General features: G+C 45.1%; 1 protein-coding gene across 1 annotated transcript in view; it reads left to right on the top strand.

Moving 5' to 3' along the window:
• LOC129714287 (nck-associated protein 1-like) overlaps positions 1-25,621 on the top strand; it is a 204,256-nt gene that overhangs the window by 83,794 nt on the left and 94,841 nt on the right. Inside the window, exons 16-19 of the mRNA XM_055663845.1 lie at positions 2,994-3,139; positions 4,089-4,221; positions 10,548-10,667; positions 12,241-12,380. Of these exons, the coding sequence (XP_055519820.1) occupies positions 2,994-3,139; positions 4,089-4,221; positions 10,548-10,667; positions 12,241-12,380 (539 nt within the window). The remainder of the gene's footprint in view (positions 1-2,993; positions 3,140-4,088; positions 4,222-10,547; positions 10,668-12,240; positions 12,381-25,621) is intronic.

Below are 25,621 nucleotides of genomic sequence, written 5' to 3'. Positions count from 1 at the left end.
TGGTTATCAAACTCCTTAAAGGGATCTATATCACCAAACCCCCTACACCTAGATACACCCATATGTGGGATGTGAGTGTAGTATTGACACACCTTCGAGGTTGGCCTCCGGTGGGATCCCTGAGCCTGGAACAGTCCACTTATAAGACCCTCATGCTCATGGCGCTTGTCTCATCTCAGAGGGTTCAGTCGCTGCATCAGTTAAATCTGAACCACATGGTGACCACCCCAGATACCATTACTTTCACCATGCCGGGGTTGGTAAAACAGAGCAGACCAGGTACATCCAACTCCCCGTTGATCTTCCGGGCATACCCTCCAGAACCTAGGCTGTGTGTGGTGACCCACCTTCATCATTATTTAGACACTACCCAAACTCTTAGAGGGAGAGAAAAAGCCTTATGGGTCAGCCATAAAAAGCCTTTTGGGCGGGTTACCAGCCAGACAATATCCAGATGGTTGAAACAGGTCCTCAACATGGCAGGGATTAACACAGATGTTTTTAAATCCCATTCAACCAGGGCAGCGTCCACCTCAGCGGCGGATAGGATGCAGGTTCCCCTAGACCACATCCTCAGAGCAGCGGGATGGTCAAGGGAATCGACATTCCAAAAATTCTACAGGAAACCGCTGATGGAAAAGGACGTCTTTGCGGAAAGAATTTTAGAAACCGCAAATTTATAATTTAAAAGCCCAGGGGAGCTATTTTTTGTTGTAGTTAATAAACATTTGTTTTTTAAAACTAAACAAACTTGTTGGTCTTTAGATACCACTTCCTCCCTCGATGATCTTTCGGCAGTGAGTGATATAACTGTTACACGGTTTGAAATCACAGACCTTTGAAGTCTTCACGTAGTCACTCACGTGACTCCGAAGTAAAATAGTAAGATTAAACGAATACTTACCAGTGCGAAGTTTGATCTGTATTTTATGAGGAGTTACGATGAGGGATTACGTGCCCTCCGCTCCCACCCTCATTGTATAGATCAAACTCGGACTGATGTCTCATTGGTCTTTACTATCTTTACTTCAATTTGTTTCTATCTGTGATTCCACACCGCTGCTTGGAAGTATGCCGCGCCTGCGCGCTGGGTGGGTTCTTCACGTAATCCCTCATCGTAACTCCTCATAAAATACAGATCAAACTTCGCACTGGTAAGTACTCGTTTAATCTTACTATTATGCGTTCGGCACGGACTAGAAGGGTCGAGATGGCCTGTTTCCGTGCTGTAATTGTTATATGGTTATATTTACTTTCTTAAAGCTGTCTGATGTGGGTACAGTTACCATTAGAACTAATTGGATGTACTGGTGCATGGGAAATATTTAAGTGGGTAGCGGATTTAAATTGTACAGGGCATTAAGGGATCCGGTCGAACAGGCTTGCAGATAAGTCCCTGATTCACGGTCACTAACGTTATTTAGTATTTGTCCCATCTCTCCCTCTCTCCCCCCTCCAAGGTTGTTTCTTCTGTTTGTCTTTATTTGCTTCAGTTTTATTTGTTTAAGTGTTATTCATCACATTGTAGCTTTTGAAAGATTCAAGCGGGTATCAGATGCTTCTAATGGCTGAATCGACTCATTCCCTAGACCTTTCATTACCCAGCACGGTTTAAAATTAATCTGCTGCATCCAGGCGATCGAGGCTCCTGATGTTGAGCCCCCGACGGCAGAATTTAAGCCACGCCGGGCGATGAACGGCCCCGGCGAACGGGCTGATTCAAGCCCCATGATTCCGGGCGGACGAAGCTGCCGTTGCTGGATTTCGGACTCGGTCACCAACCAGGTTAGCCCCTGATGCTACCATCCACAGGGCCCACAGCCAAAGCCCCCAAAGCCTTGAGTGTGCGTGCGCATACGCGCCGCCACCAAGAAACCGCGTCCCCTCCAAATTGTGTCCCCCCATATTTTGATTGTGATTTCTGCCCCTGTGTGCGGTCATATTTGGAGTATTCTGTTCAGTTTTGGTCATCCTGCCATAGGAAGGATGTCGTTAAGCTGGAAGCGGACAGTTGCAGAGAAGGTTTTTGTCACCCTGCTCTAGGAAAGATGTCATTAAGCTGGAAGTAGACGGTGCAGAGAAGGTTTATAAGTGTGTTGTCTGGACTTCAAGGGCTGAGCTTTAGGGAGAGGTTGGACAGGCTGGGACATTATTGCTTAGAGTCCTGGAGGCTCAGGGGTGATCTTGTAGAGCTCTATAATATCACCCCTCCAGACCATTGAGGTTTCCTCAATTAATATTGGGGAATTTGAACCCCATCACAAAAATACTTTTAGTCTTACAACCCTCTGCAATTTGTTGACACATCTGCTCCTTTGTTTCCCACTGACTGTTGGGAGACCAGTCGTGTTACCCAACAGAGTGAGTGCACTTTTTATATTCCTAATTTCTATCCATATGGCATATTTGGAGAACCCTTTGAGACATCTTCCCTCATAACACTAACGCTCTATTTACTGCATTAATTATGTATGGATGTCACGGTGGTGCAGTGGTAGAGTTGCTGCCTTAAAGCGCCAGGGACCCAGGTTTGGTCCTGACCTTGGGTCCTGTCTGTACAGAGTTTGTACGTTCTACCTGTGACTTGCTCCGGTTTCCTCCCACACTCCAAAGACGTACAGGTTTGTAGGTTACTTGGCTTGGTAAAATTGTAAATTGTCCCTAGTGTGTGTTGGGTTGGATTAATGTATGGGGATTGCTGGTTGGCGTGGACTCGGTGGGCTGAAGGGCCTGTTCCCGTGCTGAATCTCTAAACTAAACTAAGTATTTTTCTATTTCAGAGGACACGGCGAGAGGGGACCACTGGGAGGGAAGGGGAGGGGGTGGAGGGGCTGGCGTGAGAGGGGGGTAGAGAACAAAGGATGACCTGGTGTGGGATACTTTATAACATTGCCAGCGCCCTTTACATGGTGACTATTGGCATACCTTTTGTATGCAAGTAAAGAATTTTACTGACTTGTCACGTGATAATAAAATATTCATTCATATTACAGGTTTACACAAGCATTGCAAGGATGCCTTTGATATTGCGGGAAAATCTGGGCCTGGCGTCGCTGATGAACACGATTGTGTTCCACACACGAATGTTGGACGACTTGGATGGGCTGCTGGTGGAGACGGCTGACCTCGCCCCATTCTGGTGCGTGCTGCAGGGAACAGGCACCCAGCTCCTTGTACCATGACACCTCTGCCCATATTCATTGTTCTTTTGTTTGCTGTGAGAAGCAGAGCGGGCAGTAAAATTCTCCCTCCTCCCTTCCAGGAGGTGAGAAATGGAGCAGGAGTCATCCATACGGTCCGCCCTGTCTGCTCCAACACTCATGAAAGGCCACGTCTCATCTCCCATACCAACCCCTCTTTCCTGACCTCAGATTACTAGATTCCCTTGATAGATACGGCCATACAGCCCCCATGGAGAGGGAACGTAATCTTGCCCTCTAAGGGGAGGAAGGGGAGGCGGGTGCTATCCACTTTCAGGAAGCTGCTGAAAACGGATTTTTACAACAGCACCCGCAACACAGTGCAAAATGGTTGAGCTAGTGCCTCACAGAGTCAGAGACTTGTGTGTAGAGTTTGCACGTTCTTCCTGTTATTGCATGGTGTTTCTTTGGGTGCTCAGTGTCCTCCCACATTCCAAAGACATGCAGGTTTGTAGGTTAATTGGCTTTTGTCAATTCCACCCAATGGAGGATGTGAAAGTGGAATAAACAGAGCTAGCGTGTGAGTAATTGACTTGGTGGGCCAAAGGGCCTGTTTCCACACCGTATCTCTAAACAAAGCTAAACTAAACAGTTTTACATTCACGCACTGTCACTTTCTCCTTGTATATTTTTCCATGAAAACTTCACCTGATGGACAGGGGTGACCATTGACAAACTGAATCACTTCAGTCAAGAAGGGGTAGTGTTCATAGTTCTTGAGTTATAGGAGCTGAATTAGACCATTCGCCCATCAAATCTACTCCGCCATTCAATCATGGCTGATTGATCTTTCTCTCTCAACTACATACTCCTTCCTTCTCCACATAACCCCCGACTCCCGTACTACTTGTTGGTTCAATATTCTGACATGTATCTTTTCTCTGGCAGTTTCTACCCATCATTGTTTGAGAAGATGTTCTCACAGAATGCAGATGACCCCACACAACTGCAGTACCTGATTGCCTTTCCGATGGTTTGTTCGCACTTTTCCAGCTGTGTACATGACATGTGCCCTGAGGAGGTAAGTCCCAGAGGATAATTTCAGTGAGACACCCCCGAGATCACAGGCCGGTCAGTGGGATCATATCACAGATTTTATGCAGCCCCTGGTATGGCTGATCACAGGCACAACCCGACCTCACTGGATTCAGAAAGCACTGCAGATGCTGGTTTATCCCAAAGATACACACAAAGTTCTGGAGTAAATCAGCAGGTCAGGCAACATCTCTGGAGCAAATGGATTAGTATTCTGCCTGGAGATCTGTGACCACTGGAGCTCCGCATTGATCTGTGCTTGGACCTCTGCTGTTTGTAATACTTGTAAAGTGACCTAGACGTAAATGTAGATTGGTTGTTGAATAAGTTTGCCGACAGTGAGGACTGCTGTCAGAAGATACAGCGGGATGTAGATCAACTGCAGAAATAGGCAGATAAATTGCAGATGAAGTTCAACCCAAGCAAGTGTGGTGTGTTTCACTTTGCAGGGTTGGATATAATGAGATACCATGCAGTGAATGGCAAGACCATTAACAGCATTGATGAGCAGAGGGATCTTAGGGTCCAAGTTCATAGGTCAGTAAAGATGGCAACACAAAGGTGGTGAAGAATGTGTATGGTGTGCCTGCCTTGATTGCTAAGGGCATTGAATATAGGTGCCAGAAAGTCAAGTTGCAAGTCAATAAGACTTTGTGGTTAGGCGACATTTGAAGTTTTGCATAAAGTTCCTGTCACCCCATTACTGGAAAGACATGGAGGTTTTGGAGGGGAGATTTACCAAAATGCTGCCTGGATTAGAGGGTTGCAGCTACAAGGAGAGATTGAATAAACTTGGATTGATTTCTCTGGAATGATGGAAGTTAAGAGGAAGCACAATAGAAGTATATAAAATTATGAAAGACAGAGATGTGGTTGACAGTCAGAACCTTTTTGCCAAGGTGGAAATTTGAACTAAAACCAGGATGTTCTGGACATACACGGCAGTTGGTGCAGTGTTTTGGCCCAAGATCAAAGAAAGGTTACAGCACAGGATGAGGCCATTGGGCCCATTAATTACATACCGACCTTATGCAGTCAGTCGCATTCACCAGAGAACTACAAACTCTACCTTTTCAAATATTTATCCCGCTCCCTATTAGAAACATAAAATGAATTTACGTACACCGCCAACTGCCCCTTCCCAGCCTCGAACTATGCACAGCATGAAAGAAGTTATTCCTCGTTTTGTCACTATATTTGATTATTTTAAATTACTCCCTCAGTTTATCTTGCCACTCCCTAAAAACAACTTCAGCTTCTTCAGTCAATGCACGGGACTGGAATCTCTCTTCAGAGCCCAGAGCTGGCCACAATCCTCCAGTGTGGGAGACCAGTGTGTTATAAAGGCTCTTGGACGCTCCTTCACTCTTGTGCCCCCCGCCTCCATTTATAACACCAGGAGCATCTGTGCCTTTTATGACCAATCTCCCAGCCTACGTTTGACGTTATTGTCATGTGTAGCGATGTACAGTGCAAAGCTTTTGTTGCGTGCATGTCAAAACATGATTGCAATTGGGCCATCCACTGTACAACTACATAATGAAGGAAACAATTTGAATAATTGCTAGTGCAAGATAAAGTCCAATCCAAAGATCATGACAAAGATATATAGTAGCTCAGGACTGCTCTCTAGTTGTTGGTAGGATGGTTCAGTTGCCTGATATCAGCTGGGAAGAAACTGCCCTTGAATCTGGAGGTGTGCTTTTCTCACTTCTATACCTTTTGCCTGATAGGAGAGGGGAGAAGAGGGAGTTACCAAGATGTGAGGCAGTGTGAGGTGCAACTGGAATTAATGGAAGGGATGGTGGTTTGTTTGATGTTCTGGACCGGCCCTGCTTCTTCTAATGAATTGCACACAGACGTGGGCAGCAGCGTGGCACAGCAGTAGAGTTGCTGCCTTCCAACACCAGAGACCCGGGTTTGATCCTGACTAGGGGTGCTCTCTGCATGGAGTTTGTACATTCTCCCCGTGACTGCGTGGGTTTTCTCCGAGATCTTCAGTTTCCTCCCACACTCGAAACAAGTACAGGTTTTTAGATTAATTGTCCATATGGAGGATAGTGTTACTGTGCGGGGATCACTGATTGACAAGGACTCGTTGGGCCAAAAGTCTTGTTTCCAAGCTGTATCTCTAAACTAAACAGCCAGATCTTTCTGTTCTTATTGTCGTCTAGAATTGAATAAATGTAATTGTACCCTGTGCCTCTCCCATGCCTCCTACCAAGGTGGTACACCTGATGTTTCATGTCACCTCATCTACCAGCCTGCTGCCTCAATCCACTTGAAGTCTATTAAGGTTTAGAGGGATATGGGTCAAATGCAGGCAGGCGGGACTAGTGTAGATGCAACATCTTGTTCAGCATGGACAAGTTGGACAGAAGGCACTGTTTCCGTGTTATATGACTCTGTGACTATTACCACCCTAGTTACAGTCCATGGCACCCCCCAATCTGTGTGGCGTTCTCACATTTTGAAATTGTTTCCTGAAAGCTTGAAAGTTTTCAGAAAGGATTGTCAAGATTGAGAGGGTTCAGAATAGATTTACGAGGATGTTGCCAGCACGAGAGGGTGTGAGCTATAGGGAGAAATTGAGTTGGCTCGGTTTATATTCCATGGAATGCAGTAGGATGCTGGGTGAACTTAAAGAGATATACAAAATCATGAGAGGAACAGATCGGGTAGATGCACAGAGTATTTTGCCCAGAGTAGGGGAATCGAGGACCAGAGGACATAGGTTCAAGATGAAGGGGAAAAGATTTAATAGGAATTCGAGGGGGTAACTTTTCACACAAAGGATGGTGGGTGTATGGAACAAGCTGCCAGATGAGGTAGTTGAGGCTGGGACTATCCCATCGTTTAAGAAACAGTTAGACAGGTACATGGATAGGAGAGGTTTGGAGGGATATGGACCAAACGCAGGCATATGGGACAAGTGTAGCTGGGACATTGTTGGCCGGTGTGGGCAAGTTGGACAGAAGGGCCTGTTTCCGTACTGTATCACTCTGAGTCTACGACTCTAAAACTAAGATCAAGCCATGAAAGAAAGAGCATCGAGCCCTAGTACCTGACCAAATGGGTTTTCAAGTGTGCAATGGTATCTACAACCATCTGGTTGCCAAGATAAGGAAGGATGTACAAAGGAGATACAAGGAACTGCAGATGCTGGTTTTCAAAAAAAGACACAACATGCTGGAGTAACTCAGTGGGTCAGGCATCATCTCTGGAGAATATGGCTAGGTTGCGTTTCATAGAAACATAGAAAACATGGTGCAGGAGGCCATTTGACCATTTGAGCCAGCACCGCCATTCATTGTGATCGTGGGTGATCATCCACAATCAGTAACCCTTCTCCCCATTTATCTTGATTCCTCTAGCCCCTAGAGCTCTATCTAAGGGCAGGCCATTCAGCCCTTCACGCCAGCACTGCCATTCAATATGATCTTGGCTGATCATCTAAAATCAGTACCCTAATCCTGCTTTTTCCTCAAATCCCCAAATCCCTTGATTCCTTTTGCACGAAGAGCTAAATCTAACTGGCTCTTGAAAACATACAGTGAATTGGCCTGCACTGCCTTCTGTGACAGATTCACAACTCACTGGCTGAAAATGTTATTCCCCATCTCAGAGTCCTAAATGTCCTACCCCTTATTCTTAAACTGAACTCTGGTTCTGGACTCCCCCAACATGGGGAACATTTTTCCTGCATCTTGCTAGCCTGTCCAATCCTTTAAGAATTGTATATGTTTCCATAAGATCTCCTCTCATCCTTCTCAATTACAGTGAATAAATAACCATATAACCATATAACAATTACAGCACGGAAACAGGCCATCTCGGCCCTACAAGTCCATGCCGAACAAATTTTTTTTCCCCTTAGTCCCACCTGCCTGCACTCGTACCATAACCCTCCATTCCCTTCTCATCCATATGCCTATCCAATTTATTTTTAAATGATACCAATGAACCTGCCTCCACCACTTCCACTGGGAGCTCATTCCACACCGCCACCACTCTCTGCGTAAAGAAGTTCCCGCTCATATTACCCCTAAACTTCTGTCCCTTAATTCTGAAGTCATGTCCTCTTGTTTGAATCTTCCCTATTCTCAAAGGGAAAAGCTTGTCCACATCAACTCTGTCTATCCCTCTCATCATTTTAAAGACCTCTATCAGGTCCCCCCTTAACCTTCTGCGCTCCAGAGAATAAAGACCTAACTTATTCAACCTATCTCTGTAACTTAGTTGTTGAAACCCAGGCAACATTCTAGTGAATCTCCTCTGTACTCTCTCTATTTTGTTGACATCCTTCCTATATTTGGCGACCAAAATTGTACACCATACTCCAGATTTGGTCTCACCAATGCCTTGTACAATTTTAACATTACATCCCAGCTTCTATACTCAATGCTCTGATTTATAAAGGCTAGCATACCAAAAGCTTTCTTTACCACCCTATCTATATGAGATTCCACCTTCAAGGAACTATGCACGGTTATACCCAGATCCCTCTGTTCAACGGTATTCTTCAATTCCCTACCATTTACCATGTACGTCCTATTTTGATTTGTCCTGCCAAGGTGTAGCACCTCACATTTATCAGCATTAAACTCCATCTGCCATCTTTCAGCCCATTTTTCCAAATGGCCTAAATCACTCTGTAGACTTTGGAAATCCTCTTCATTATCCACAACACCCCCTATCTTGGTATCATCTGCATACTTACTAATCCAATTTACCACACCTTCATCCAGATCATTGATGTACATGACAAACAACAAAGGACCCAACACAGATCCCTGAGGCACCCCACTAGTCACCTGCCTCCAACCCGATAAACAGCCATCCACCATTATCCTCTGGCTTCTCCCATTCAGCCACTGTTGAATCCATCTTGCTATTCCTGCATTTATACCCAACATTTGAACCTTCTTAACCAACCTTCCATGAGGAACCTTGTCAAAGGCCTTACTAAAGTCCATATAGACAACATCCACTGCTTTACCCTCGTCAATTTCCCTAGTAACCTCTTCAAAAAATTCAAGAAGATTAGTTAAACATGACCTTCCAGGCACAAATCCATGTTGACTGTTCCTAATCAGACCCTGTTTATCTAGATGCTTATATATATTGTCTCTAAGTATCTTTTCCATTAATTTGCCCACCACTGAAGTCAAAGTAACAGGTCTATAATTGCTAGGTTTACTCTTAGAACCCTTTTTAATACATTTGAATACATGCCCAGTCAATCCCATTCTTTCTTCATATGTCAGTCCCGCCATCCTGGGAATTAACCTGCTATGAATCTACTTATATATTCCCTCAATAGCAATAATGTCCATCCTCAAATTAGGAGACCATAAATTGCACACAATTATCCAGGTGCGATCTCACCGGGCATCTGTATAACTGCAGTACGCCATCCTTGCTCCGTCCTCATTGCTCCTAAACTCAAATCTTCTCGCAATCAAGGCCAACATGCCATTAGCTTTCTTCACTGCCTGCTGTGCTGCATGCTACTTTCTGTGACTGGTGTCCAAGCACAACCAGGTCTCGTTGCACCCCTTTCTTAATCTTACACCATTCAGATAATAATCTGCCTTCCTGTTCTTGCCCCCAAAGTGGATAACCTCACATTTATCCACATTGTACTGTGCCTCTCAAAAAACTTCATAAATGCCAAATATATCTGCTCCCCCCCCCCCCCCCCCCCCTCCCTCCCCCCCCCCCCCCCCCCCCCCCCCCCCCCCCCCCCTCAGAAGCACTTTCCAACCTCCCACTACAATGTGGGATTAATTAAATCTTTGTAAAATTATGATGGGTGGTTCTTTGGTAGGTGAGGATGGTGGTGAGTAAATGGGTGTTGGTACAGACTGCAGAATGTCATGGGATGGCAGGTGATTGTACATTGAACACCTAGCACACTCAAACAATTCTGACAGATCTGACAGAGAGTAATTTTCGACATCACTGGAGATGTGTGACGGGGAATGTGTGAGTGTCAACACGCGCCATCTACTTGGAGATGGGCAACTGGGTGGGCTATTCCTCTACAGCCATTGCAATCTTGTGGTGGGTGGTTTAGAGACTCAGACACCACCCAGCTGCAGTTTATTCAATCCGTGTCAGATGAGGCCATGCATATTTATTACATATGTTAATGTACAAGAGAGGTACACAGTGCTTGGAGAGTAAGGTTTAAATTGGGACTGACTGAAGTATTCTGATGCCATTACACGATGGGAATTTGTCTGGGGTTTTTGGTGCTGGCCTGCCTTAATGAAGTTGCTGATTGAAGTGTCTTGTCTCTCTCTGCAGTACCCTGTCCTCCAAAGTCGAAGCGTTAAGTTATGTGCCAATTTTCTGGATGAAATCACCAAGCAAGCCAGCATATGTATTATTGAGCTCTGCTTGGAGCAACGCAACCTGAGTGAGAAGGTGAGTAAGGTTGTGGATGAAAAATCTCCTCCTCAGACTGGCAGCTCAGTAACTGCTGGGCGGTAGATATATAGAAACATAGAAAATAGATGCAGGCATAGGCCATTCAGCCCCTCGAGCTAGCACCGCCATTCAATATGATCATGGCTGATCATCCAAAATCAATACCCTGTTCCTGCTTTCTCCCCATATCCCTTGATTCCGTTAGCCCTAAGAGCTATATCTAACGCTCTCTTGCATACATCCAGTGAATTGGCCTCTGGTGCCTTCTGTGGTAGAGAATTCCACAAGCTCACAATTTTCTGGGTGAAAATGTGTTTCCTCATCTCAGTCCTAAATGGTTTGGCCCTTATTCTTAAACTGTGACCCCTTGTTCTGGACTCCCCCAACATCGGGAACGTTTTTCTTGCATCTACTCTGTCCAATACCTTGAGAATTTTATATGGTTCTATAAAATCCCCTCTCATTCTTCTAAATTACAGTGACTGTAAGCCCTGTCGATCCATAGTTTCATCATATGTCAGTCCCGTCATCCCTGGAATTAACCTGGTGAAACTATGCTGCACTCCCTCAATAGCAAGAATTAATTCATCAAATTAGGAGTGCAAAACTGCACACAATACTCCAGATGTGGTCTTCGCAGGGCCCTGTACAACTGCAGTACGACCTCCTTGCTCCTATACTCCAATCCTCTCACTATGAAGGCCAACATGCCATTTGTTTAATTAACAGCCCGCTACACCTACATGCTTACTTTCAGTGACTGATGAACAAGGGCACCAGGATTCGTTGCACCTCCCCTTTTCTAATCTGACACCAGTCAAATAATCTGCCTTCTTGTTCTTGCCACCGAAGTGGATATCCTCACATTTATCCACATTAGACTGCATCTGCCATGCATCTGCCCCCTCACTCAACCTATCCAATTCATCCTGCATTCTCATAGTATCCTCCTCGCAGCACACATTGCCAGCCAGATTTGTGTCATCCATAAATTTAGCAATGTTCCTTCATCTAAATCGTTAATATATTGTAAATAATTGTGGTCCAAACACTGAGTGTTGCGCCATTCCACTAATCACTGCCTCCCATTCTTAAAAGTACCCGTTAATTCCTATTCTGCCAACCAGTTCTCCATGTCAATAACCTTCCCCAAAACCAAAATCTTGGACACTAACCTCTTGATTGGGGCCTTGTCAAAGTCTTGTTGAAAGTGCAGATACACCACATCCACTGGCTCTACCTTATCCATTCTACTTGTTACACCCTCGAAAATTTCCTGAAGATTAGTCAAGTATGATTTTGCCATCATAAATCCATGCTGACTTTGAAATATTCTTTCTGGCGCCATAAAGTGCAGAGACCTGGGTTCGAGCCTGACTCCCAGTGCTGTCTGTACGGATTTTGTACATTCTCCCCATGACCTGCTTGGGCTTTCTCCACACTACAAAGATCATTAGTCGGCGCAGACCCGGTGGGCCAAAGGGACTGTTCATTCCCATGCTGTATTTCTAAAACTAAACTAAACTAAAATTGTACTGAGAAATACTCCCACCGGCTCATTTCTCCACAGCTCTTGCCCAAGTACACTGCTCATACCATCAGTAAAGTTGTCAACAAGAAGCACAAGAAACCCGCTAACAAGAAAGTCGAGACCAACCGGGAGAAGCCGGGTATCGAGAGCCAGCGAAAGGACAGACTCATCGTTACCACGTAGGTGAAGGTTTGAGGAGATATGACTCTTGCAAGCAGCCCAATTGCATAGGTCGGTGATGAATGGCAAATTGGTCAGTGAGCATTCTACTCACTGTCCCTCAGAGATGGGCTATGTGGTGACACATTGACCTTGACACTAGGCAACATATGTGTGACCACAGTGCTCCCAACACCATCACGATTTAGCTACCAGGTACATTATCATAGAATAGAATAGAATAGAATCGAATAGTTTCTTTATTGTCATTGTAACATGAACCATGTACAACAAAATTTAAAAATGTCAGCCAGTCAGTGCACCATTCAAACATTTCTAAAAGCTAACGATACATACAAGGTAAAATATTAAAAGATAAACAACTAAAATAAATATCATGAAAATAGCACGCATAAACACCCAACCCTCCATCCTTCTGTCGATTTCACAGTGTACCACAGTCCCTTAGTATGTATCGCCCCTGCGTTCCTTGGCGGCTACATTTAGTGCCTAGTAAAAACTGTTTTTTAGTCTGTTTGTCCTTGTCCTTGTAGATCTGTACCGTCTGCCTGACGGCAACAGTTCAAACAGGGAGTGTCCGGGGTGGGAAATGTCCTTTATAATACTCTGGGATTTTTTGATGCAGCGGGAACTGTGTAAGTCCTCCAAGGTAAGGAGAGGGCAGCCGACAATCCTCTGGGCGTTGTCAATGGCCCTCTTGAGCGCTTTCCTCTGAGCCGCTGTGCCGCTGGTGTACCACATGCATACACAGTATGTTAGTATGCTCTCAATGGAGCACCGATAAAAGGACAGCAGCAGTCTCTGAGTGATGTCATTCTTCCTGAGCACCCTCAGGAAGTGCAGTCTCTGCTGGACCTTTTTCAGCAGCGCAGTGGTGTTCACGCTCCTCGTCAGGTCCTCCTCAATATGGATTCCCAGGAAGCGGAAATCCGCCACCCTCTCCACACAGTCCCCTCTGATAATCAATGGTACCATGTCCGTTTTATTCTTCCTAAAGTCTATTATTAATTCCTTTGTTTTTAAGGTGTTGAGGAGCAGGTTATTTTCCTAACACCACACTGTCAGCTGCTCCGCCTCATCCCGGTAGGCGTACTCATCCCCCCCGGAAATGAGTCCCACCACCGTAGTGTCATCCACAAATTTGACAATGGTGTTGCTGTGGTGGGCGGGGGTGCAGTCATGTGTGTAGATGGTGTAGAGCAGGGGGCTCAGTACGCAGCCCTGTGGAGAGCCGGTACTGAGGCTGAGGGCCGTGGATGTATGATGGCCCACTCTGACTCTCTGGCTGCGACCCGACAGGAAGCTATTTATCCACGTGCAGGTGGAGTGTGGAAGTCCCAAGTCCGCCAATTTGTCCACCAGTTTGTGGGGAAGGATGGTATTAAAAGTAGAGCTGTAGTCCACAAAGACCATCCGCGCGTAGCTCCCCCGCTGCTCCAGGTGAGACAGTGCAGCATGGAGAGCTGTGGCTACAGCGTCCTCTGTAGATCTATTTGCTCTGTACGCAAACTGGTGCGGGTCAAAGCTTCGGGGCAGGAGTGATGTGATATGACCCCGGACCAGTTTTTCATGATGAGCCATCCACCCATAGACTGAATTTAATGCTTAGGGCTGTTGTATCATCAGCTCAGAATGAAGGGCTTCGAGGCATGTGCTTTATAACCATATAACCATATAACAATTACAGCATGGAAACAGGCCATCTCGACCCTTCTAGTCCGTGCCGAACACGTATTCTCCCCTAGTCCCATATACCTGCGCTCATACCATAACCCTCCATTCCTTTCCCGTCCATATAACTATCCAATTTATTTTTAAATGATAAAACTGAACCTGCCTCCACAACCTTCACTGGAAGTTCATTCCACACAGCCACCACTCTCTGAGTAAAGAAGTTCCCCCTCGTGTTACCCCTAAACTTCTGTCCCTTAATTCTCAAGTCATGTCCCCTTGTTTGAATCTTCCCTACTCTCAGTGGGAAAACCTTATCCACGTCAACTCTGTCTATCCCTCTCATCATTTTAAAGACCTCTATCAAGTCCCCCCTTAACCTTCTGCGCTCCAAAGAATAAAGCCCTAACTTGTTCAACCTTTCTCTGTAACTTAGTTGCTGAAATCCAGGCAACATTCTAGTAAATATCCTCTGTACTCTCTCTATGTTGTTGACATCCTTCCTATAATTAGGCGACCAAAATTGTACACCATATTCCAGAATTGGCCTCACCAATGCCTTGTACAATTTTAACATTACATCCCAACTTCTATACTCAATGCTCTGATTTATAAAGGCCAGCACACCAAAAGCTTTCTTTACCACCTTATCTACATGAGATTCCACTTTCAGGGAACTGTGCACAGTTATTCCCAGATCCCTCTGTTCACCTGCATTCTTCAATTCCCTACCATTTATCATGTACGTCCTATTTTGATTTGTCCTGCCAATGTGTAGCACTTCACACTTATCAGCATTAAACTCAATCTGTCATCTTTCAGCCCAATCTTCCTACTGGCATAAATCTCTCTGTAGACTTTGAAAATCTACTTCATTATCCACAACCCCACCTATCTTAGTATCATCTGTATACTTACTAATCCAATTTACCACACCATCATCCAGATCATTGATGTACATGACAAACAACAGTGGACCCAACACAGATCCCTGTGGCACCCCACTAGTCACTGACCTCCAACCTGACAAACAGCCATCCACCATTACTCTCTGGCATCTCCCATTCAGCCACTGTTGAATCCATCTTGCTACTCCTCCATTAATCCCCAACCATTGAACCTTCTTAACCAACCTTCCGTGAGGAACCTTGTCAAAGGCCTTACTGAAGTCCATATATACAACATCCATTGCTTTACCCTCATCAATTTCCCGAGTAACCTCTTCAAAAAATTCAAGAAGATTAGTCAAACATGACCTTCCAGGCACAAATCCATGTTGACTGTTCCTAATCAGACCCTGTTTATCCAGATGCTTATATATATTATCTCTAAGTATCCTTTCCATTAATTTGTCCACCACTGACGTCAAACTAACAGGTCTATAATTGCTAGGTTTACTCTTAGACCCCTTTTTAAACAATGGAACAACAGGCGCAGTACACCAATCCTCCGGCACTATTCCCTTTTGTGCCATTAACTCTGAAAGACCTTGAATACAACATTGAAAGATGGTGAAAGAAATGATTGGGAATTAGCTGGCACCAGGGAAGGTCACTCGATGGCCAGTGATATTTGTGCAACAGATGTCCAATTGCAAATGATAGAAGTTGGGAAACAGTTTGAGAGAATTCTGCTCTGGGACTGAGTTGTGGTGGGATGGGAAAACTCACAATGAGGCAGGCTTGGGGGGTGGGAGAAAAAAGAGCATGGGCAATATGCACCTGGGGCAGTTAAAGCCAAAGAGTCATTGTGTGGTATGGCATGGAAACGGGTTACTTTGGCCCAACTTGTCGAACCTGCCTGCCCCATCCAAGCTAGTTCCATTCGCCCATGGTTGCCCTATATCCCACGAGAATTTTGAACAAGCGTCTTTTAAATGCTGTAATTTTACATACCTCAACTATATCCTCTGGCTGCTTGTACCATATAACAACCACACTATGAATGAAAGGTTGCCCCTCAGGTTCCCTTCTCACCTTAAATCTATGGTTCTTGATCCACATTCCCTTGTTTCTGCACTTTTGCCAGTTTAATGATATGCTTCTATAGCAGGGTGACCAAAACTGAACCCCATACTCAAAGCTCATCGTCTTGTACAACTGAAACATAATGTCCCAACTTCTAACCTTGACTGGTCAAAGCCAATGTACCAAAAGCCTTCTTCACCAACCTATCTCCCTGTGACATCAATTTCAGTGAACTTGACCCCTCTGCTCTACAAATTGCCCCAGGGGCCTCCCATTCACTGTGAAGGTGGTGTCCTGGTTTGACTTCACATCATGCAACACCTGACACTTACGTGCCTCAAACTCCATCGGCTGTTCTCAGCCCATTTGTCCAGATGACCATGAACCTGCTGTGAAAACTATATGCACCATCCATGATATCACCCACTTTACTGTCAGCTACAAACTTACCAATTCAGCCTTGTACATTCTCATCTACATGCAATAAACCACAGGCAGCGTGACCTATAACCATATAACCATATAACAATTACAGCACGGAAACAGGCCATCTCGGCCCCACAAGTCCGTGCCGAACAAATGTTTTTTCCCCTTAGTCCCACCTGCCTGCACTCATACCATAACCCTCCATTCCCTTCTCATCCATATGCCTATCCAATTTATTTTTAAATGATACCAATGAACCTGCCTCCACCACTTCCACTGGAAGCTCATTCCACACCGCTACCACTCTCTGAGTAAAGAAGTTCCCCCTCATATTACCCCTAAACTTCTGTCCCTTAATTCTGAAGTCATGTCCTCTTGTTTGAATCTTCCCTATTCTCAAAGTGAAAAGCTTGTCCACATCAACTCTGTCTATCCCTCTCATCATTTTAAAGACCTCTATCAGGTCCCCCCTTAACCTTCTGCGCTCCAGAGAATAAAGACCTAACTTATTCAACCTATCTCTGTAACTTAGTTGTTGAAACCCAGGCAACATTCTAGTAAATCTCCTCTGTACTCTCTCTATTTTGTTGACATCCTTCCTATAATTGGGCGACCAAAATTGCACACCATACTCCAGATTTGGTCTCACCAATGCCTTGTACAATTTTAACATTACATCCCAGCTTCTATACTCCATGCTCTGATTTATAAAGGCTAGCATACCAAAAGCTTTCTTTACCACCCTATCTATATGAGATTCCACCTTCAAGGAACTATGCACGGTTATACCCAGATCCCTCTGTTCAGCTGTATTCTTCAATTCCCTACCATTTACCATGTACGTCCTATTTTGATTTGTTCTGCCAAGGTGTAGCACCTCACATTTATCAGCATTAAACTCCATCTGCCATCTTTCAGCCCATTTTTCCAAATGGCCTAAATCACTCTGTAGACTTTGGAAATCCTCTTCATTATCCACAACACCCCCTATCTTGGTATCATCTGCATACTTACTAATCCAATTTACCACACCTTCATCCAGATCATTGATGTACATGACAAACAACAAAGGACCCAACACAGATCCCTGAGGCACCCCACTAGTCACCTGCCTCCAACCCGATAAACAGCCATCCACCATTACCCTCTGGCTTCTCCCATTCAGCCACTGTTGAATCCATCTTGCTATTCCTGCATTTATACCCAACAGTTGAACCTTCTTAACCAACCTTCCATGAGGAACCTTGTCAAAGGCCTTACTAAAGTCCATATAGACAACATCCACTGCTTTACCCTCGTCAATTTCCCTAGTAACCTCTTCAAAAAATTCAAGAAGATTAGTCAAACATGACCTTCCAGGCACAAATCTATGTTGACTGTTCCTAATCAGACCCTGTTTATCTGGATGCTTATATATATTATCTCTAAGTATCTTTTCCATTAATTTGCCAACCACTGAAGTCAAACTAACAGGTCTATAATTGCTAGGTTTACTCTTAGAACCCTTTTTAAACAATGGAACAACATGCGCAGTACGCCAATCCTCGGGGATTATTCCCGTTTCTATTGACATTTGAAATATTTCTGTCATAGCCACGGCTACTTCTACACTAACTTCCCTCAATGTCCTAGGGAATATCCTGTTAGGACCTGGAGACTTATCCACTTTTATATTTTTCAAAAGTGTCAGTACTTCTTTTACTTTGAACCTCATAGCTACTCTACTAGTTTCCCTACCTCACATAATTCAATATCCTTCTCCTTGGTGAATACCGAAGAAAAAAAAATTGTTCAATATCTCCCCCATCTCTTTTGGCTCTGCAGATAGCTGTGCACTATGTCTCTCCAATGGACCAATTTTATCCCTCGTTATCCTTTTGCTATTAATATAGCTGTAGAAACCCTTTGGATTGACTTTCACCTTACTTGCCAAAGCAACCTCATATCTTCTTTTAGCTTTTCTAATTTCTTTCTTAAGATTCTTTTTACATTCCTTATACTCCTCAAGCACCTCATTTACTTCCTGCTGCCTATAATTATTGTAGATCTCCCTCTTTTTCCGAACAAGATGTCCAATTTCCCTTGAAAACCAGGGCTCTTTCCAATTTTTACTGTTTCCTTTCAACCGAACAGGAACATAAAGATTCTGTACTCTTAAAATTTCCCCTTTAAATGTCCTCCATTTCTCTTCTACATCTTTCCCATGAAACAAAATGTCCCAGTTCACTCCTTTTAAATCATCTCGCATCGCATCAAAGTTAGCCTTTCTCCAATCAAAAATCTCAACCCTAGGTCCAGTTCTGACCCTCTCCATAATTATATTGAAACTAATGGTATTGTGATCACTGGACCCGAAGTGATCCCCAACGCATACCTCCGCCACCTGTCCCATCTCATTTCCTAACAGGAGGTCCAGCACTGCCCCTCCTCTAGTAGGTACCACTATGTATTGCTGCAAAAAACTATCCTGCACACATTTTACAAACTCCAACCCATCCAGCCCATTTACAGAATGTGTTTCCCAGTATGTGTGGAAAGTTGAAATCTCCCACAATCACTACCTTGTGCTTACTACTAATATCTGCTATCTCCTTACATATTTGCTCTTCCAATTCTCGTTCCCCGTTTGGCGGTCTATAATACACCCCTATAAGTGTTGCTACACCTTTCCCACTTCTCAATTCCACCCAAATAGCCTCCCTAGATGAGCCCTCCAATCTATCCTGCCAAAGCACTGCTGTAATATCTTCCCTGACTAGCAATGCAACACCTCCACCTCTTGCCCCTCCAATTCTATCACACCTGAAGCAGCGAAATCCTGGAATATTTAGTTTCCAATCACAGCCCTCCTGCAACCACGTTTCACTGATCGCCACAACATCATTCTTCCAGGTGTCTATCTAGACTATGCTCATCCACCTTTCTTACAATGCTCCTAGCATTAAAATATGCACATTTAAGAAAACCCCCGTCTCTTATTCTCTGTTTATTTCCTTTTTTTTCTTTCTCCTCTTGTGTCCGATTGCTTCCCATTTCTGCTTCCTGCCTCCCATTCTGTCTACTACCTTTCGCTATTTGAGTCCCTCGCCCCAACCATTCTACTTTAAAGTCTCCCCAGCTGCCTTTGCAAATTTCCCCGCTAGGATATTGGTCCCCCTCGGGTTCAAGTGCAACCCATCCTTTCTGTACAGGTCCCACCTTCCCCAAAAGAAGTCCCAATGATCCAGGAACTTGAATCCCTGCCCTCTGCACCAGTCTTTCAGCCACGCATTTATCCTCCACCTCGCTCCATTCCTACTCTCACTGTCGCGTGGCACAGGCAGTAATCCTGAGATTGTTACCTTTTTGGTCCTTTTTCTTAACTCTCCTCCCAACTCCCTAAATCCTCCCTTCAGGACCTCTTCCCTTTTTTTTACCTATGTCATTGGTACCTATATGTACCACGACCTCAGGCTCCTCTCCCTCTGATTTAAGGATATCTTGGATGCGTTGAGACACGTCCGAGACCTTGGCACCAGGGAGGCAGACCACCATCCTTGTCTCCCGACTGTGTCCACAGAATCGCCTATCCGACCCCCTAACAATAGAGTCCCCAATTACTATTGCCCTCTTTTTTTCCCTACCTTTTGGAGCAACAGGGCCGGTCTCTGTGCTGGAGGCCCGTCCGCTGTCACTACCTCCGGGTAGGCAGTCACCCCCATCCGTACTCAAACAGGAGTACTTATTTGCGAGGTGTACCGACATTGGAGTACTCACTCGTTCCTGCCTCTGCCCCTTGCCCTTCCTTAACGTGACCCACATGTCTCTCTCCCGTGGTTTTGGAGTGGCCACCTCTCTATAACTACCCTCTATGACCTCCTCACTCTCCCTGATCAGACAGAGGTCATCGAGCTGCTGCTCCAGGATCCTAATACGGTCCCTTAGGAGCCCCATCTCGTTGCACCTGGTGCAGATGTGGACGACTGGAGGGCCATCCAACACCATGACCTCCCACATCTGACATCCAGAACAGTATACTGCTCTGACTGTCATTCTCCCGCCTTACCCTGGATCTGATAACAGTATAATACAATAGAAACTGCCCCCTCGTGACCTTTAAACTGCCCTTTATTATATAAACAAAAAGCACTGTACCTTTAGCCCACTGTACCCTTGGCTCACTGTACCTTTACTAAAGCACTGTACCTTTAGCTCACTGTACCTTTACTAAAGCACTGTACCTTTAACCAGAAAGCACAAATGCTAACCTGATGTTGCACCCAATCAGCTGCTTCCTCTAGTCTGCTTCCACCAATCAGCGACTTCCACCAGAACCCTCCCTATGGAGCGTGGAACGTTACGGATTTTGGTAAAAGCCCTGACCCTCCTCCACTGCTCTCCGACGGTCCTGGGCCTCTGTGAAAACAAGCCCCGCGCCCGATTTAAGTACTCACCGCCCTGACCCTCCTCCACTGCTCTCCGACGGTCCTGGGCCTCTGTGAAAACAAGCCCCGCGCCCGATTTAAGTACTCACCACCCTGACCCTCCTCCACTGCTCTCCGACGGTCCTGGGCCTCTGTGAAAACAAGCCCCGCGCCCGATTTAAGTACTCACTGCCCTGACCCTCCTCCACTGCTCTCCGACGGTCCTGGGCCTCGCAGGTGAAAACCTAGCACTGATATCTGAGGCACCTCTGAGGAATCTGGTGGAAGCCACTGCCAAAAGTGGTTTGTGGGGCATTTATCAAAACCTTTCATCTTATTTTCATTTTAACCACATAACATATAACCATATAACAACACGGAAACAGGCCATCTCGGCCCTACAAGTCCATGCCGAACAACTTTTTTCACCTGCCTGCACTCATACCATAACCCTCCATTCCCTTCTCATCCATATGCCTATCCAATTTATTTTTAAATGATACCAACAAACCTGCCTCCACCACTTCATCTGGAAGCTCATTCCACACCGCTACCACTGTCTGAGTAAAGACGTTCCCCCTCATGGTATCCCTAAACCTCTGTCCCTTAATTCTGAAGTCATGTCCTTTTGCTTGAATCTTCCCTATTCTCAAAGGGAAAAGCTTGTCCACATCAACTCTGTCTATCCCTCTCATCATTTTAAAGACCTCTATCAAGTCCCCCCCCTTAACCTTCTGCGCTCCAGAGAATAAAGACCTAACTTATTCAACCTATCTCTGTAACTTAGTTGTTGAAACCCAGGCAACATTCTAGTAAATCTCTGTACTCTCTCTATTTTGTTGACATACTTCCTATAATTAGGTGACCAAAAATTGTACACCATACTCCAGATTTGGTCTCACCAATGCCTTGTACAATTTTAACATTACATCCCAGCTTCTATACTCAATGCTCTGATTTATAAAGGCTAGCATACCAAAAGCTTTCTTTACCACCCTATCTATATGAGATTCCACCTTCAAGGAACTATGCACGGTTATTTTAGTTCTTTTTTGTTAATTCTCGGGATATAATAGTAACATTAAACGAGAACTTACCAGTTTGCAGTTTGATCTGTATTTTATGAGGAGTTACGATGAGGGATTACGTGAAGAACCCGCCTCAGGACGCATGTGCGGCATACTTCAAAGCAGCGGTGTGGAATCACAGATAGACACAAGTATTTGAAGTAACATAGTAAAGACAAAGAGACATCAATTTATCAGTTTGATCCATATAATGAGGGTGGGAGCGGAGGGCACGTAATCCCTCATCGTAACTCCTCATAAAATACAGATCAAACTTCAAACTGGTAAGTTCTCGTTTAATCTTACTATTTTACTTCGGAGTCACGTGAGTGATTCCGTGAAGATTTCAAAGCTTCTGTGATTTCAAACCGTGTAACAGCTATTACTACACCACTGCCGAAGTCTTTGAGGGAGGAAGTGTGTTATCGTAATCAACCAATGAATCTGTTTATAAAAAAACAATGGTATTTTTACAATAACAATGAAGAAATTTAAATGCTCCCCTGGGCTAATTTAAATATTTGCAGATTGGAATCTTTCCTGCAAATAAAAAACAGGTTTTGTCAACAGTTTATAATAAATTGTTTCTCTGAACGTTTTACCCCCACCATTCTGCTGTAGCCAGGATGTGGTTTATAGGCACGTCCATTCTTTTGCCGTTGACGTGGAAGCTTGTCCTGTGGAATGAAAACATTGTACATGTTAGTTTTATCCCAGGAGCTTTAGTACCTGCTTGAGCCATCCCAAAAAAGGCTCGTTACCCAACCACAAGGTTTTTTGTGACCAACCCACAAGGCTTTTCATCTCCCTCGAATATTTAGGTTGTGTCTATGTAAGGTAATAGGGTCATGGCACATTACCATGTTTTCTGGCGGGTAAGCCCGGATTTTATGACTGGATAAGGTGTTCCTGGTCTGGTTTTACCATTCCCTGGACAATGATAGAGATCTAGTCTGAAGCTATGAGCATGATGTCCAGTTGTAATAGGAGTAGTGACTGGACCCTCTGTGCTGCTCCGTGTGCCCTCAACATATGTGTTTAGAGCATAGAAGGTTCAGGTTGAGGGATCTGGCTGGTGGGTATCCCCTGAGGTATGGTTGTACCACTGTGACATCCCATATATGGGTGTACCTGGTCTAGGGGTTTAGAGTTGTAATACCCATCAAAGATTAACCACCAGCCAGTGACCCCATGGCCTGTTGTCCTGTAGCTGTTTTGAAAAAACAGGCAGGACAATTCTAGCTGTGTTGATGGTACTGTAGCCGAATCCTTCATCGTGATGAAGGTTCTCCAGAAATTCCAGTTCGTAGTAACGGTATCAGTTTAGTAGGTTATCCCTTCTATCCTTGCAGTACTTCTCTTGATGCTGGACAAGAGCTGTAGTCCTGTAGAAGGATGCTGACATGGTGTCGATGGTTCGGTATAACAATCCCAGTCCCAGCTGTGGCTTGTGCAGAATCTGCAACCCAGGAGCTTGATTATCCCATGGCACAGATGACTTGTGCCCGGCTACGAATGTTTAATAATTCTAGGTTACTGGGAAATACCATCGAAGTTTCAACAACCATGTCATGGCGTATAGGGAATCATGGCTGCGTAAGTCCGTCAGGTACTATCAAATACCTGAAGCAGAGTCCTTTTGTGCTGTGCGTAGTCCTCGATTGATGAGGCAGAAGGGAAGAAATACATAGAAATAATTTCACCAATGCAGCGCGAACGCATTTGCTGCCCCTGGGTCTGGTTCCCACGCGACATACATAGGACATCCCCAAACACCTGGTGATTTAGCGTTGATGCAGATAATCGATATCAGATTCAGATTCAATTTTAATTGTCATTGTCAGTGTATAGTACAGAGACAACGAAATGCATTAATATCTGGCGTGTCATATAGCTTGATAATTTAGTTTAAACTTTTTTATAAAAAACATCTAATCGATGTTGTCATTAAATTTATGTGACCTGGTGTCTGTCACTGTATTCAGCTTACCTGGCAGGTAAGTTGCTGATAGTCAAATACTTCTTTGGACACACCATTGCCAAATTGTTTTGAACAACTTGTCACATGATACCGACTTTATGCTGCCCATATGGTTAATGTAGGCTACCTCCGTAGTGTAGTCTATTTATAACCGTACATGCAAGTGCTTTGAATCCATAAAATTCACCCGAACATTTTTTAGATAATTAATGCCCAGTATAAGTGGTAACCCCACCACTGTCTTTCTGATATTACTTCAGTGGGTAACTTCATGAGATGCTCAATGACAACCTATATGTCGTTTTTGATATTAAGGTCTGAATCATGTAGACATAAATGCTACCATTTTTCCCAATCACTCTGTTACTTGTCGAGTAGTTGGTAGTTTGTTGACCATTAATTTGTTGCTAGTTTGTGCCAATTCAACTATGTTGTCTCTTGGCAACATTATAGTTACGTGGACTGAATTAATATGAAACCCAAGATAGTCCAGGAAAGAGCTCTATATGCTGGTAGGAACCGGACCCACCTACCTCCATGTTTATTGGCGGTTTTGTCTTTCCTGTTTTCTGAGTGCTTTTGTTCTGACGACGTGCTGGCGACGTTGGGGGGAGGCGCATTTTCCAGGGGGTCCGCGGCGGGCCCTGATCTAAAAGATCTTTTTGGGGATAATGCGGCCCCAAGCGTTCACCAGTCCCATATTCTAGACGTCGACTGGTGGATGCCGTGGGGTGCTGCTGCTTGGGTATCGGAGGTTGTGGTTTGCTCGTCCCGGGGCCTGCCCTCATGATGCCGAAGGTTTTTGATGCCTCTTCCATCTCCTTCAGCTTTTTGTTCAGATCTCTCCCAAATAGCAGTGAGTCTGCCTCCGCAGCTGGGGCTTTACTCAAGCCTGCAAATTTTAAGATTGAGGGCAGGTCTTATATTTCCCTCCGGAGATTGTTTAGTTCGAATTGTGTGGTACACCTTAATACCAGCACTTCCTGCTGGTATGTGTTCATCTTCGTTGTCTCCACAGAACGAGCATAGGCTGTGATAGCTGACGTCAGGAGCCTTCGGATCCGCTGTAGCTTGAGTTTTTATGCCCGCATAAGGGCCCACACATTTTTCCAGATTTTGCTGTTGAGGCTTTTTTCCCCTTAAGGGCCTCACAGTTCTCTGGTGCTGTATATTCTTGCAGCACCTCGGCGAGCACCTTCTTCAGTAGAGGTTTGTTGGATAGGTGGTTAATACTGGCTGCCTTTTTTTGGCTCCGGCGGTGCTCCAGCCCGTGGGGTTGCTACGAAGCGGTCCACCACACCCAACAGCTGTTCCTGATCCTGCACCCCATGCATACTACCGATTTTGTCCGCCTGCCCCATTTCCAGACCAGCCCTGCCCTGGTCACCAATGCTAGCCTCCTGCTCCAGCCCGTGGTATGAGGGTAGCAAAGGGCAGTGCCTGACACGACACTATGGAGGAGGTGCCTGTCCTGTCTCGCCGGGAGCGCTGCTGTTCCCGGTGGACCATCCCCTCCAGGAGCTGCTAAATGCAGCTCAGGCGGCTGTCTCAATTCTGCTTTGGTAGAGACATGTCCCTCTCCGACGAATCGGAGACGACCGGCCGTTAGGCTTCCTGGCTGCTTTCCCAGTCCGCCGTGCAGGCTCTGGCGAGACTGGCTTGGCGTGGTCTCAGGGATAGCGAAACCGCTCTGCGAGCGACGCTGCCGCCGGTTGCTGCCCCGCT

Source organism: Leucoraja erinacea, chromosome 38, assembly GCF_028641065.1.
Source record: "Leucoraja erinacea ecotype New England chromosome 38, Leri_hhj_1, whole genome shotgun sequence".
Classification (NCBI taxonomy): domain Eukaryota; kingdom Metazoa; phylum Chordata; class Chondrichthyes; order Rajiformes; family Rajidae; genus Leucoraja; species Leucoraja erinaceus.
This window is presented reverse-complemented; position numbering and strand designations above follow the sequence as displayed.